At 46.2% G+C, this 16083-nt stretch overlaps 1 protein-coding gene across 2 annotated transcripts in view; it reads left to right on the forward strand.

Moving 5' to 3' along the window:
• The window catches only part of LOC147443796 (uncharacterized), a 42681-nt gene extending 26860 nt beyond the window's left edge, over positions 1-15821 (forward strand). Inside the window, exons 2-3 of one of the 2 annotated variants that reach the window (XM_086526590.1) lie at positions 13195-14247; positions 14343-15821. In XM_086526590.1, the coding sequence (XP_086382716.1) occupies positions 13195-14247; positions 14343-15118 (1829 nt within the window). In that variant the 3' untranslated portion in view covers positions 15119-15821. The remainder of the gene's footprint in view (positions 1-13194; positions 14248-14342) is intronic. The other variant, XM_086526591.1, reaches the window with a different exon arrangement.
• The last annotated feature ends 262 nt before the right edge of the window (positions 15822-16083 follow it).

Below are 16083 nucleotides of genomic sequence, written 5' to 3' on the forward strand. Positions count from 1 at the left end.
GTTTGTTATTGTTTTTCTCAATGACATTCTCGTATATAGTGCCTCTGTGGAAGAGCATTTACAACCTCTGAAGCAGGTGTTTGAATTGTTATGAGACCATAAATTATCTGCCAAAGAATCAAAGTGTGATTTTCTCAAGGAGGAGATTCACTATTTAGGGCATGTTATTTCAACTGATGGGTTACACGTAGATCAATCCCAGGTGGATGCCATTAAGAGGTGTCCTTTCCCAAAATTTTTGAAGAGCTTCATATTTTCTTGGAATTTGCAAGTTTTAATTGAAGGTTCGCTAAAAACTATGCTCATATTGTTATTCCAATGACGGACCAACTGAAAGCCAAGGGAAAAACTTTTCAGTGGGGTACGTCTCAACAGTCAAGTTTTGATGCTCTCAAGGGTGTATTAGCTACAAGTCCTATTTTGGCTATTGTGGATCCTTTGAAACAATTCGTTCTTGAAAAGGATGCTAGCAATTGTGCGATTGGAGCTCTGCAGGAGGGAAGGCCGATTGCATGTGGAAGCAAGAAGCTGGATTCTAACCATCAAAATTAATCTGCTAATGAAAGGGGACTCTATGCAATAGTGTCTGCTTTGAAGACATGGTGGCATTATTTCAGTTTGAGATTGTGTTTAAAGCATAAAATGGTTTACACAACAAACAAATTTGAAGGGTCCAAAGGCAAAGTGGGCTGAGATTCTTCAGGACTCAGGAGTATGATGCGAAGCTTTGGTATTGTAAAGGATGATACAATGCTTGAGGTCAACTCTCTTCTCTTTACCAAGCTACAAAGCGAGTTTCTGGAATCTCTCAAGGGCAAATGTGAGCATGATGAGGCATACTCTAAAGTGCGGAGCCATGTGCAAATGAGGGATCCTTCTCACTCCAATGTTGGTAGTGCGTATTTAACCTCCACACTCAGTTCTCCTCTTTTGAGTGATAAATTGCAGAAATGGAATTTTTTTCCATCTATGAAAAGTATCTATTCCACAAGGGGAGAGTGTGTGTACTGACAGACGTGGACATTCAGTGCCAAATTCTTTATGAATGTCACGACAGTCCAAGTGCAGGGTACCCAGGCATTAAGAAGGCCTATACTCTCGTACGACGACGGTTTTATTGGTCAGATTTACATGGCTATGTTCAAGACTATGTTTTGCATTGCCATAAATGTAAGGTAAATAAAGCAGAGCGCCTGAAGGCAAGAGGTCTCTTTTATCCATTGGAGATTCCTTGCAGTGCATGGAGTGGAGAAGCAATCTCAGCAAAATTTCGGATGAACCTTCTGTAATAGGAACATAAGCCTAGAAAGCTTTGAATGTCATGTACGGACTTCAAGTCTGGCCATGACCTAATTGCTTCCACTTTAGTGGGATCCATGCGTACCCCATCCTTTGAAACAATGTGCCCAAGGAAGTGAATTTCTTGCAAAAAGAACTCACTTTTCTTCGCATTGATGAGTAGCCTATTCTTGCGTAGCTCATTGAAAACTGCGGTCAAGTGATCCCTATGCTCCTCTTCAGACTTTGAGTAGACAATCATGTCATCAAAGAAGGTACCCACGAAGTTTCTATGTGGTCTAAAAATTCTGTCCATCATTCTATTAAATGTGGCAGGAGCATTTGTGAGACCAAATGGCATGACAAGAAACTCATACAGACCAAATGTTGTCCTGAACGCAGTCTTATGGACATCTTCTGGTCTAATGCGTATCTGATGATACCCACTCTTTAGGTCTATTCTTGTAAACAATGACGCTCCCTCAAGCCGATCAAGAATGTCATCTATCCTCGGTATGGGGAACCTGTTCTTGATAGTATTCTTATTCAAGGCGCGATAGTCAATGCACATGCGCCATGAACCATCCTTCTTCTGCACCAAGAGTACAGGTGAACAAAAAGGGGATGAATTGGGCTGAATCAGCCCCTTCTCTAAAAGCTCGTTGACCTGACCCATAATCTCTTTCTGCTGGGCTGCACTAACCCTGTATGGTGGTCTATTCGGTGGACTAGAACCTGGCACAAGATCTATAGTATGGTCCTCAGGTCTCTCAGGAGGTAACTCCCCTCGCAAAGAGTCCGAAAAACAATCACTGAAACCACTCAAAAAAGTTGACCTGTCTTTATCTAAGGTAGACAAATTAGATACAACTTGAGGTACTTCTTTTGCAAAGATCAAGTACGCAGAAAGATGATTCTTTATTACAGATGAAATAGCAGAAGCAGAAACAACTGGAACAGACTCGCCTTTAAGCTTTACATCAAGGACATGAGTCTTTCCTTTATGTACAAGGGTAATCTTTTTGTTGTAAGTATCCACCATAGCATGCAACCTGTAACACCATGGGATACCCAATAACACGTCACAGCCCTCAAGCGGCATAATATGAAATTCTTCCGCATCCACATAGCTCTGAATGTGCAGACGAAGCTTTCCCAGAATGGGAGTAACAGGCTCTGAATGTCCTGGGCATGCCAAACCTGCTTCGCCTGTCATACCCATCTCCTCTGCACGAATGCCCAACTTTGATGCCAATTCTGGTGATATGAAATTTGCACGGGCTCCTGGATCAAAGAAAATCAGCACTGTCTGGTCTCTAACTTTGCCCCAAGCTCTGCATAGCTCCGTGGCATCTGTGTTTGGCTGGTCTCCAACCAAATCTGGAACAAGTCTTGCACTTGGCTTTGGCTTCTTCCCTTTATGGTTTGACTTGTCATCCTTATCCTGTGACTTCTTCTGTGGGCACTCATTTGCAAAGTGTCCTTCCTGTTCACAAATGTAGCATTTCTTGGCCTCCCTAAGAGCTTTCCGTTCTTCAAAAGTTTTGCCAGAAAAATGCCTCTTTTGTCCTTGTCCTTGTTCCGAAGAAGATTTAGACTGCTTCTTGGACGTATCAGCTTCTTGAGTGGAGGGCTTCTTTGCAGGAGACTTAGAAGGCTTTGCTGCAACATTGCCCTTGGTTGAAAACTGTTTGCCCTGGGCCCCTTTCTTGTGGCTATTAAATCCATCGGAATCTCCCTTCGACAGATTGTTGGCCACTCTTGCATTCTCTATCAATTGAAACATATTCATGACAATAGTCTTTGTGTAGTAGTCCCTGATTTTCTTGGGCAATCCGCAACAATACTTCTCAATTTGTTCTGACAAAGGCACAAACCTGTAAGAGGTGACTGGCAACAGTGCGGCCCAAAACCGTTTATTGTACTCTTCCAGATCCGCACACTGTTTAGCATTCAATTCGTACCATTCCGTCATTACATCCACTTCAAAAGTGTTTGTCAACCATGCAGGCGCAAAAAGTTGTTTGAATTGGACCTACGTTGTTGGGGCTTGACCCTGGTTCAACAATGCGGTCCACCATTGGAGCGCATTCCCTTTCAAGAAAGTGGCAGCCGTGCGTATCTTTGAAGATTCCGTGAAGTTTCCTCCAGCATAAGATGCATCGAACTGCTGTATGAAGGTCAAAGCCTTCAATTGGTCCTCAGTTCCTCTGAAAGTTTCAAACGTCACTCCCTGCCCACCTTCCTTGTAATCCTTAAGCTGACTCAAAGGAGCCACATTATCATAACAGGTGCCTGTAACAGTGGTGCTCCATGAGTGTTCATTCCAGCACTTGCATCAATTGTTTTCCCTGTCATATCTGCATTTTGTACGCATGGCTGCGAAAAACCAGCCATACCAAATTGTGTTCCAGGCACTCAAAACTGGCCGTAGGCACCCTGAAAACCTGGTTGGACACCCATGTTTGCGTACATAGGGTTACCCATGCCTGTTTGCATTGTCCCGAACACATTCCCTGGCATATAACCTGTGGAAGGTCTAGCCATAGCTTGAAACACTGAACCACCTCCAAAATAACCAAGATAAGTATTAGGTAATGGAAGGGTCTGACGCATAGCCTGTTCATTGCTCCCTTGACCATTCACAAACGGTTCCTGTCCAGCTAAAGCAAGTTGCTTTGGATCATTGGACACCGCTAGTTGCTCAACCACATGGGCTTTCCCTCGAGCATCATGAGTCCTCTGCGCATTGGAAATCTCCTTTTCCTGCAACGGCGCAATCATGCCGTGTGTAGGAGGTTGAAAACCCTGTGTCGGAGCCTGTAAGAATTCCTGCATCCTTGGGTTGTTAGCCAACTGCTGAAACATGTCCATGCAACAACGCAGTTGAGTTCTAAACAACCTGTCCTCTTCTTGAAGAGTTGAAGGAATTTTCTCTGTGCCATGTGAGGAAGATCCCTCTTCAGGTACTTGGTCTCTCTTCTCTGCCATATCGACAAGCTCTGTGTTGCTTTCACCCACAACAATCCACGCTGCACTTTTTGAAGAAAAAGTGACTATCCCGTCGATGGAACCATATAACCGGCCTATACAACGTAGAGGGCGGTACTATTTCAATTACCTGTTAACTTTACACAGAGCACTGAGAAGGGAAGAGAACACAGTTGCGTCCAGCGACTAGAATGTCACTGCGCACACGAGACCGACACCTTGTAGGCCCCAAAGACTGGCGCTCCTTTCGGTATTTCTTTATTCAAATTAAGGTAGACGATCCGACCACTTAGCACAAGCTTTCACAAAGCTGTCCAAACCTGGCGAGGGCTGAAAACGCAGGTTTTCGACCGGATTTCGATAGCATAACGGCGCAAAAACCCCTGTAGGTCAAAAACACTTGTCTAGGACGGATTCCCTCGATATCTGGAAGCTTTCTGGTGAGCTGTCACAGAAATTCAGCGGGCTGTAATTCTCTGTTTTTCACTGCCGGGAGCCCAAAAGCCTGTACACGCATCCCAAGGCTCTCACGAGGCTCCCCCGATGTTCCCTTGCAGTTTAGGTGCGAAACCCTAAACCTGCAGAAAAACACAGCAGGCTGTAATTCCCTGTTTCGGATCGTTTTTAGCGGAGTGAACATGCCTACGCGTGTCCCAAGGGCTCCCGCACGCAATGGGACAGTTCCCCTGTGAATTGGACGAGTTTTCACGTGAGAAAACTCTCCAAACTCGCAATCTTTCGTGATGGAACTGTGCGTACCTGTGGGGGATTAGCAATTAGCTAATCCGGTTCCTGTTTAGAAGGCTCTTGCCTTGGCAAACGCGCATAAACCCCCAGAACTGTACATAGGTCAAATGAGAAGCCCACTAGTGGGGCATAACATACTGTACGTAGGGGAGAAAGAGAGCAGTATGTAGCGTGCGGGGCATCACTCCCGTCACCATACTGTGCATAGAGGGCAAGGTAAGCATTCCATAGCTTCTGTACCTGCTACAATCCACCTGAGGCTGAAAATGGCGCCCCCTTTGTTGATACGCAACTCGTTTTTGCCTCCCAGAGTGGCAGAATCGCTCACAGGCTGACACGTCGCCCAGTTTCCGAGTTTGTGCTTTCCCTGCTAAAAATATCTCAATTGGTGCGTCAGTTGACTTGGCAGCAGAGCAATAGAATGTTCCCCTTGTCATTCCAGAGCTAATGACGCGAACACATTTTCCGGTCAAAAATAGCAGTTCCCTAAATTTTAGGAGATGCTTCCATGGCGTCCCTATCGGTCTCCTGACCATCATTGAAGATTACCATTTGACCAACATCTACAATGTGGGTTAATTTACTAGCCCCTTTCAACTTATAAAGTTGTAGTGACTTGACGAGTGGCCCAAATTCCAGTTTGGCGCACACGAGCTTCCATACTCATGAGAATTCAGTGCTAACTGGCCCGGGCAGTCCCTGTCTGACCGACCTAGATCCCCGATGTGAGAAACCCATTTGGCTGCAGCCGTTTCACACTGGCCATGCAATGTCCACTTGCACCTTTTCAAGGGTTTTGGGACAAACAAGTAAAAATAAAATAAATATATCTAATACTTATTTACGGAAGGCAACAAGAAAAATACACCTCGTGGTGACAAGAAGTGTCTTCGACGGGGCATTGTTTCCTTGTAGAGGATGCAGGAGCAGCATCCAGACAATCCTTGGTTGGAGGAGCATATACAACAGGCTAGACAGGAGCTGGCTAGCATTGAGGAGCGGCGTCATGAGTTTGCCTTCCATCGGTAGGCATCTCAGTAGGACCCACACAGATGATAGTTATTGGGGAGCTTTTTGCGATAATGGGGCCACGCCATGTGCATACCAGTGTTAGTCAGCTGAGGAGACTTGACGGATCAGTTGCTTAAGAGCATGAGGATGTACGTGCAGTTCCCATTATCTTTTACTGTGATTTGTTGTCAGCTGAGCCTCGTTCATAGCGTCAGGATGCATGCAGAGAGCAGGTTTGGGCACAGATTCCTTGCCTTGTTACTGAGGAGATGCGACAGAGACTCGAGCTTCCCTCCAGCTAGAGGAGCTCCATGAGGCCCTTAGAGCACTCCCTCGAGGTAGTTGTCCAGGGGAGGATGGTTTGACTCCAAGCTTTTTCTTGGAGTATTGGAACTTGCTTTGTTCAAATCTTTGCAACGTATTCCAGTATGTTTTGCACATTGGTGAGATTCTCTTGGAGTATTGGGACTTGCTTTGTTCAAATCGTTGCAGCGCTTTCCAGTATGTTTCGCACATTGATGAGATTCCTTGGAACATGCATGAGGGCTTGATATAACTGATTCCCAACGAGGAAGGCTCCTTGGATGAGATTCGATAGTCATAACCATCCTCAACTCATCCTACAAAATTCTAGCAAAGGCTCTGAGCTTGAGGATCCAGCCAATACTAGAGAGCATTATACATGGGACCCAAACAGGTTTTGTCAAGGAGCGCAATATCCTTGACAACATCTTCACTTTTTGGGAGGCGTCTGTCGTCGCGCGTCTCTGAGGAGAGGATCTGGTGATACTCCTCCTTTGAGAAGGCCTACGATAGAGTTTTTAGGGACTTAGTGGAGGGCACTCTATGCAGGATGGGTTTCTCAGATGCTTGGATCAGAGGTGTGCTAGCTCTCTATAGGCGGACGCACTGTTAGGTGCTCTTGGCAGGGGGAAGAGGGGAACGCTTCTTGCTCACGCGTTTGGTCAGACAGGGTTGCCGTCTAGCCCCCTTCCTCTTTCTGTTGAATGCTGAGGCGATGAGCAGATTTTTGACTTCTCAATAGGTTGGTTTGCGTGGTCTTGAGCTCCCTATTAGGGCGGATGAGCTTCTTGACGGTGAGTTTGCCAACGACTCAACCTTGCACTTAGAGGGCGAGGAGGCCAATTTGCACACGTATGAGCAAGCTCTTGAGGTGTTTTGTTGTGCATCAGGAGCACTGATCAACTGGAGGAAGACAATAGCTTTCTGGGTTGGCAATGCTTCTACGCCTAATTGGTCACCAGGTAAGGGTTTTAGATGGATTCCCCCAGGGACTACAATTCGTTACTTGGGTTGTCAGGTTGGCATGGACTTGTCCCTTGAGCGGTAGACTACTCCCCTCCTCCTATCCATTAGGAGGAAGTTGTTGCATTGGAGCTCGACACGCCTCTCTTTGGAAGGCAGAGTTGTAGTGGCCAACCTGGTGCTGTTGGCTACCATGTGGTACATCACGTCTTGCTGGATCTTCTCGAGCTCTTGTATCAGCCAGCTAGAGAGGTTGATCAAGAACTTTCTTTGGTCAAGGCGCGACACCCAGTTAGCCCGACCCAAAGTAGCCTGGTAGGTCATCACCTTACCGTGTGCTTACGGGGGGTTGGGGATCATAGACCCAACACAACAGAGCATAAGCCCTTCTTGGGAAGTTTGTTGTCAGAGGACTGCTTCTAGGGGGAGGAGCCATGGAAGGAGTTGTTGCTTTAGTGGCTTCGAGCTCGAGTCCCTCATGCAGGAGGCCCTTGGAGCCCTTTCATCAGGTGGATCTTTACAGAGATGCGCAGAGTTGGTCTGAGCAGGAGGTTGGAGGATTGGTTTGTTGCGAGCTTTCTTCGATCTTGGGAGCAACTGTGGAGTGGCCTGGAGCAGCACCAACCCACTTGCACGGAGGAGTGCTTGAGACAGCCCCTTGTTTGAAACCCCATGGTTAGCACTCAGAGAGGCCACCTGGTTCGTAGTAGGCCTCATGTTTCTTGGGGTACGAGGCATGCGAGGGGTGCTGAGCATGTGCCAGGACATTACGGAGGTAGAGTATGTGCCAGGACATTACAGAAGCTTTACCAGCTGAGTGGCTCACCCCTCTAGAGTCAGCAGCTCCCAGATGGATAGGGGCCTTCACGCGACTGGAGGTCCTCATCGTAGTTCATGCCTGTTAGGAGTCCGTACCCCTTTGGGTTCTTTGAGATCCAGGGCGAGGGTCGCCTACACAGAGTGTCAGTAGAGGTTCCATAGGTTGCAGAGTGCTAGTGGGCATCTGTGGGAGGACTTGGATCAAAGATCCTGACCCAACAGATCTTGAGATTGGTCACTAGCAGCTTTGAGCTTGCGAGAGCTGCCCTCTGGCACGAGTGCAGTGGGACCCTGGAGAGTGGTTTTGGAGAGACCCCTTCTCTTCAACTGATCACTCTGGGATCCCCTTCTTTCAGTAGAGTGTTCGACTGGGGCGACACATACTGGTAGCAGGGAGAGAGGCTCGTCCTGCTTTAGCACTTCATCGGCAGGAGTGAGACTATACTCGACTGTCTTAAGTTTAACTGTCATTTTTGTAGGGTTGTGTTTAAACGCTTGGGTACACAATGTCACAGGCTTGGGCACCCCAGGTCAGGAATCGAACACGACACATGAGAGAATCGTTTAAAATACTTCACAACTTTAAAATCACAATTCAATTTGGTCGACAGGGATCGACATACTTCCGTGCCCAGAGAGATTGGCCCCAAAGACTTGGCGCCTTTTTTGGTATTTCTTTTATATTAATGCTTGAGCAAAGTGCAACTCCCGAGGGGTCCTCTACTTTCAGACTCTGCGTCCAGATGATGCTCTGAAGAGTGAGGTCCCTTGGGTCCTTTTATCCTTACAAGGGATGCCAAAAGCAGAGCCCCAAAAGGCTTAAAAACTAAGAAGCAAACAATCCCAAATGAAACTGGTCAAAAAGCTGGTCCAAAAAGCAAGTAGCGCAAATTACGGAAATCCGTATTGTTGCCATGTCATCATATGTTTGCTTTTGCCACGTCAGTAGGTTTCCACGACATTGATGTGTGTCCGGGCAGTACCGTCGTGTCATTAGTTTGTGTCGCACAACTCGACCTAATTACAACAGATCATTGTGAGACGGATGGCCAGACTGAAAGGGTCAATCAAGTGCTAGAGGATATGCTACAAGCATACGTTAGCAAGAAGCAATCAAATTGGTAAGATTATCGCCCTATTCTTGAGTTTGCTTACAATATTGCTAAGCATGTTGCGATTGGTTTTAGTCCTTTCATGATCATGTACGGTTTTCAACCTGGGTCACCAGCTACGATGGGGGTGGCGATTGAAAAGCTCAACAGGTCAAGGATTTTCTCCAAGACCACATGGACATGTTGAAATTGGTTTGTCAATCGACAAGCACAAGATCCATATAAGAAGTATGCTGATGAGAAACGTCGGCAAGTTACCTTCACGGAAGAGGAAGAGGTATTTTTGCGTGTGCTAGAGCATTTAGAAAGTCTGAAGACTTGGCCAACACCTAAAGTATCTTCGAGTTATTGTGGGCCTTTCAAGATACTCTAAGCGAGTTGGTGGTAGAGCCTACAAACACTTGTTACCTGCGCACTCTCGTATTCATCCAGTATTTCAAATTTTCATGTAAGTCGTTTACGTGAACACTTGCATGGGGACGACAATGTCATTGACAAGCTCCTTTTGGTTGATTTCATTGAACCTCCAACCCAACCGCATGAACCTGAGCGAATCTTAGACTATCATGATTTACAGACTCGTCATCATGTGTGTCTACAAGCTTTAGTCAAGTGGAAAGACCGACCTGAAGAAGGTGCCACTTGGGGAAAAATTAGTCTTCTTAAGCAGAAATCTCCCACTTTTGTTTTCGAGGACGAAAACAGTCCTCCAAGGGGGGAGTAATGTAAGGCCAAGGCAAACCAGGGGGTCACGGGCCTAGGCCAAGGGGCTTGATTGCACATGTGGACAGGGGATCCTAAAGCAGGCAGCCCAACAGCTACATAAAGGGTGGTAGGGAGGAGGATCGATCACCCAAGGTAGTCTCCCTGAGTCCCTGGGTCTCATATCCACTAGCTGTCTCACTAGTGAATATACCTCCTCCAATAGCGGACAAACCATCCGCTAGTGTGAAGGGCGGATCAACTTCCCTGCTCTTCGATATCGATGGGGCCTTCTCTGAAGGTTTTTCTGACCTAGAGTAAATCAAGGTACCAAAAGCAGGCGCTAACATAAAGAGAAAAGCCTACAATAGAGGATATCTTGAACACCACCTTCCAACAAGCATCAAAGTGAAACCCTTGCGCAGTTATTTAGTCTCTTTACCAAGTAGTAGGTCCTAGTGGCAAGCACCTCATAGTGAAACCATGATAGTTCTATAGAATGATGGCCTATCCCGTTGCTCTCCTCATTGATTATAGAAGCCCTCGTCTCACTGTGTCCATCTTGGGGCGACAGTTCTCAGGTGTGATAATGGATGGTGGATCTGGCATCAATCTGATGCCCCTTCATGGCTACTTTAGCTGACTAGAGGACAGTCTACCCAACGGGTATAGTGGACAACGTGCCTCTGTAGTTACAAGATTTCATCTTCAGCTTGGATTTTGTTGTGGTTCGCCTTCCTTAGGTTGAAGGAGGCTTCCCCTTGCTCATTGGAAGACCACGGCTACGGCACACTAAAGTGCTACATGGTTGGGGAAATGATGTGATGCGGATTCATGGCATGCATCCAGTGGTGCATCATAGTGCTTTGTCCGTGGAGTCCAACCCTGAATTGGAACAGCCTACTCCTCTTGACGAGCCAAAGGAAGACCTGCTCGAGTGGTTGGAAGCTACCAAGTCTATGCCTTGTTATGTAGTCTCAATTCAATCTTTGCCTGAGGATACCCCATCCTCCAATGTCCTTCCATCAACTAGCCCCAGTGTGCAGCCTAACCCAGAAGTGGGTGTCGAGGTCGTGGAGGTTGATGACTGAGATGCTCAAACCCCAACCTCTTCTGTATCTGACTCTCTGACCATGATGTCTCTATGCTCCAAGAAGTGGCAACCTCTCCACCTACAGAGAAATCTTTAACAGTGCCCCATCCAGATTAGGTAAAAGAAGCCAACTTGGGCACCTCTGACACTCGCTAGCCCGTTCTTTCGATTGCATTGATGTGGTGCTCCTAGACCAGATTCCTACAGCACTCTGGTAGATGCTGAGCAGACAGTCACATTTATTGTGGCCTATATCGATTATCCTTTTCTGAATTGGCAAAAGATTCAAACACTGACGATTTTAGAAAAAGAATGTAAAACTTTTGGTAAGACCAGTGATTGTACGGCTTGTAGATCCTCCTGTTTGGAATCTGCATAGGGGGTTCCTTGCAAGGGCCACAGAGGGCATGCTTCTTTGAAGTCGTGGAACAAGTCAGCTTAAGCTTCATCCACCAGATGCTGTCTAGAATCTTTGAATGAACACTACAAGGGTTTTGAAGTACCTTTGTGAGCTAACAAAAGAGCTACAAGATGCAGGCTAACATCAAGGTTCTTGCACCCTCGCCCCTCTCTTGCTTAGCTTAGTGCAACTCGAGCGAGCCATTTGAAACGATGCTTGAAGCGTGCCCATTTCTTGCAACCTTGCTGCTGTTAAGGCCTCCTCAAGGTCCAGCTTTGTTTTGACCAATTCCCCATTCAGAGCCTCTACTTATTCCTCTTTCAGCTCATTCAATCTAGCTTCATTTTTCTCACTCAAAGATGCCAGGCCTTTGTGCTGACACATGTTTCTCTTTCTTTAAGCTCTGACAATATTCTCTGAATCCAACATCACGGTAGTAGTATCCTATTAGAAATATCCACTTTTCTCTCCCACTCCACACTGATTGAAATGTATGGAGAGTACATATCACGAGTGTTCTTGTAGAGTTAGTACATAGCTTACCACCACTCTCCAAGACGGTGAGTGGTCTTGTGGTGGGCAACCTGTAGCAATTCATCTTGGGTTCACATTGGGTGGACTCTCACCTGGCTGTGACACGTGGCAGACACAGGGAGTGGTGGTCTAGTGGACACCGTGACCAGTTCGCCGCCACCACAGTTCGGAGATAGATGTAGCTGGACTGTCAGGAATAATTGTGTTAGCCGTTGGCTGCCCTTGCTGTATATATGCTCAGTTGGTTTTAGTTGTCACATACTTCCTAGACGTCTTATGAGTCTAGTGTCTGGTGTTCAGTCTACACCGCACATCTACACTCTCCCTGCACAATTGGAGCCTTGACACCCCCATTGTACCTGTGAGTCATGGGCTTGGAGCTGGGTGTGCTGCCAGCCAGAGTCTGTACTGGTTCCATGAGTTAGTCGAGTTCCATTGAGTTTGGAGTCTACTGTTGTGTCTTTCGAGTTTGCTTTGTTCCATTGCTCTATTGTGTTTTCTTTTTGTTGGAGTGAGATTTCTTGCACCCTGAGGAGCACCCACAGTAGACAGCATGACACACTTTCCTGCTACATTGTCATCTTTAAATCTGTCAGGGGCACTTCATGCTTTAACTGTAGCGCCTCCAGTACTTGGGGGGACCCTTAAATGAGAAGGCATCTTTCAATCCCCCTTAGGTCTATTTGGAGTTCATATTGAAGAGTTGTTAGGTTTTTGTGATGTTTTGTTTGCATCTTGGGGCTAGCAGAGCTCTAGAGAAGTGATGAGAGACAAATAATGAGCACTCTGAAGGATATGTATTTCACCTTCTTGCAAGAAGGCCCCCTCTCCGGTAGAATCATGTTGCTTATGTGTGTACTTCCCCTACTGCATCATTTGTGATGTCATCATTGAACTTGTTAGGGACAGTTCCTGTTTTAAATGTAGCGTCTCCAGTATTTTGGGGACCTTCTAAGCCTCTCATGGAGGTATCTCCCAATCCTGTTTAGAATTATCTTTGTGGCGTCTATTTTGGAGAGGTTTTGTGATGTTCTATATGCATTTGGGGCTAGTATAGCTCCAGAGAATGGCCCATAGACAAGTATAAATCAGATGGAAACAAAACTTGATATTCGTTGACCAGTAATCTTTGTGTGGTTGATGTATTCAAATTGTTGGTTTAGGCCTTCAGCTTTACCTTTTGTCAAGGAAGTGTAACTGCAGGCATTTAATGTCTAATGTAGCCTTGGAACTGCCCACAGGTTTTTGCAGGCCAGGCAGCAACACATGGATGAGCGCCTCACCTGTAGATAAGCAAAAATCACCATCACTGGGATTGAAAGGAGATGATGGTAGTGAACAAGTTCAGTTAGGGAATAGCCAGGAGAAGCAGGATTCTGCAGAAGCGGAAATGAGATTGCAAGGCAAGGGTTATGAGAGTGATGGAGATGAAAGCACTGGCTGTGAGAAAACTGTGAATGCTGATTTGGGTCAGAATGATACCAAAGGCACAAGTGGCGAATCCAAGGGTGCTGAGGTTAACTTCATGCCTCAGCTTAAATTTCCAGAAACGGTCCAGAAAAGAGTGATACGAGCTGAAGATGACAACACATGGCATCTTACTTTGATGAAGTCAAATACTACGATGAGTAAACTGCAAGAAAGAGAAATTTCACTGAAAGGATTGTCTACATCACCCAAAAATGGGCAGGCTATGGCAGGTGGGCGGGAAGTAGACACAGCAGGCTCTCCATTGCAAAGGATCAGAGAGAAGGTTTCTTCGGAGACTAGTTCTATTAGTACTGGTGGAACAGAAAAGATAGAGGAGAAGAGTCGCGGTGGGGAAGCTTCAAGCTCAGTGCCAGAGGTGTTGGCGGGTGACAGGGCTTCCCCTTCTGCTTCGATGTTGGCTACTTCCTTCTGCCCACCCGGCTCAACAACAAACAGTGCGCCAGTTTCGTATCCTGTTTCGCCATATCCTGTTGCACCAATTTCATATTCGATTCCTGCTTCAGCGCCACATTCCCATGGAATGCCTTTTCCAGTTGGTATGAACTTCCCCTATATGATGCAGTATGTGCCTCCTCCAGGAGCTGAAAGCTCGGAGCAAAATATTCGGCCAGCTGGTAATACGGCATTTCAAGCTGCTGGATTTGAGTATCCACCTCCACAATTGTCTCCATTGGAGGGGGCATCTTGGATGCAGGCATTGAGACCTCCAGTTGTCTCTCCATTCTCAAATCCAAGCAACGGAGCTCTGTATAGCAGAAACACATTGGGATTGATGCCCGAGGATGCAAAAGTTAGGCTTCCAGGTATGTCATTGATGATGGGCTACTTGTAGTTTTTGTATGCTTGAAAGTTGAGATTGTAGCCTTGACATAATTGCCTCATTGGGTTCTTTTTTCAGCAGTTTCAAGAATGCATGACAATGGAGTCGGGAAAGCATCGCCAGCAGCAGATACATGTTCAGTCCAAAATCATCTGCTCTTTCGAACAGCTGTGGCCAGTGGCGCTCATGATCAAGGGCCTGAGGCGCCAGTGATGTCATCCCTTCCACTTCCTGCTGTGCCTCACTTTACCTCACAGCTTGGTATATCAGACCATGGGGAGCATCGGTCCTCAAAAGAGCAAAATGCTATGAATGCTTTTCCAGGTTTTGCAGCATCTGCCCAAGCAGCCCAGGTGCATGCTCTATCAGGCCTTGGGAGGCCGCCATCCAGCAGTAGCACGAGAGAAGAAGGGCAAGAACAAGCAAAGTTTGGAGGAGGGAGATCAAGTTCTTCAGCCATGCAGCAGCATGTGCATAATAGGAACATTACAGAGCCAGGCCAAGAAGATTTTGGAAGAGTGATGGAGAGTCAATTTCATCAGGGAAGCACAGAGAATATCTCTGTTTTGGATGGGCTGGGTGAAGATGTGGCATTTTTGCAATATGGAATAGCTCCTGGTTTGAAGTTTGGAGGGACAGGTACGGCTCCAGACTTGCCTTGGGTCCATGCTACAGGTCCCAATGGGCAGACAATTGGTGGTGTGCTTTATAGGCTTAGCCGGACACAATTGAGAGTTGTTTGTGCTTGCCATGGTAAGCATATGTCTCCTGTCGAGTTTGCGCAGCATGCAAGCAGTGCGGATACAGACAAGAATGTTGTGGTCAACTCTCCTCTGACAACCCATGCAGCTTGAGGGCATGCGATTACTTGTGAGTGCAAGGCTGGTTTCACTGGGTTTTTTTAGCACAAGGCAGAGTTCAGATTTCTCTTGAACGACCAAGCGCAGCAAAATGGAGAAGTGCTCTCTTTTGAGGTTCTATTCTTGCAGCCACTATGCAGTTACTTCACTTGATGATGATCAAAGGTAAAGAGCTCAAAGAAAGATGTTGTGGAAGCCATATATATAATGAGATGAGAAAGGTTGCACGATATGGGGATTCATGTCTCCTGTCAACTTCCCAATCCAGGTTGAAGTGCTTATTTTTTATGCTCAAGGTAGGCACTTACCTTTGGAGTTTTAATGCGAATAGAACAGGGGTAAATAGCTCCCAACTTCTTGTATTTCAATGGAAATAGAAACAGGATAAATGTCAACAGGATTTTGATTGTTCAGTTGTACTTTTCTGACACTGAATTACCTTTGAACAACCAGTGGAAGAGCTCAGGCCTTTAAAAGGCTACGCCAAGTGGTGCTTCCTCTTGTGGCATGCCACATTACATTTCAGTTTTCTACACGTTAGATCGGAGGATGGGCTAACACAGAGCTTGTTCTAATCTTTCATTAGAAAAGGTTTCAAAGGTGATCAATTTTTGTAAGCGTGATGTTTCAAAGCTCCCTTTGTGATTGTGGTGGTCCTTGGCTTTGTAATCTCTCTTTGAGTGTGGCACTTCTGGTACTGATGTGTATATTTAAAAACGGGATACTCGACGATTATGGTTTTCCAAACGCCCCTTGTGGGCGTGGGGTCTGGGCCTTTAGAGAGAGGTGGATAGGGCTGGTATGGTAATATATCCATATGGGAATTTTGTACCTAAAATGTTGTGATGATGAATAAGATGAGACCAGGCACGGTGTTGCACGAAAGCATGAAGCAAAATTGTGTCTATACAATAAAATAATCAATTGTGCCTTGAATTTTCCATACGACGTGTTTGATG

This window comes from Adiantum capillus-veneris, chromosome 13 (assembly GCF_014529385.1).
Source record: "Adiantum capillus-veneris isolate H3 chromosome 13, ASM1452938v2, whole genome shotgun sequence".
Lineage (NCBI taxonomy): Eukaryota > Viridiplantae > Streptophyta > Polypodiopsida > Polypodiales > Pteridaceae > Adiantum > Adiantum capillus-veneris.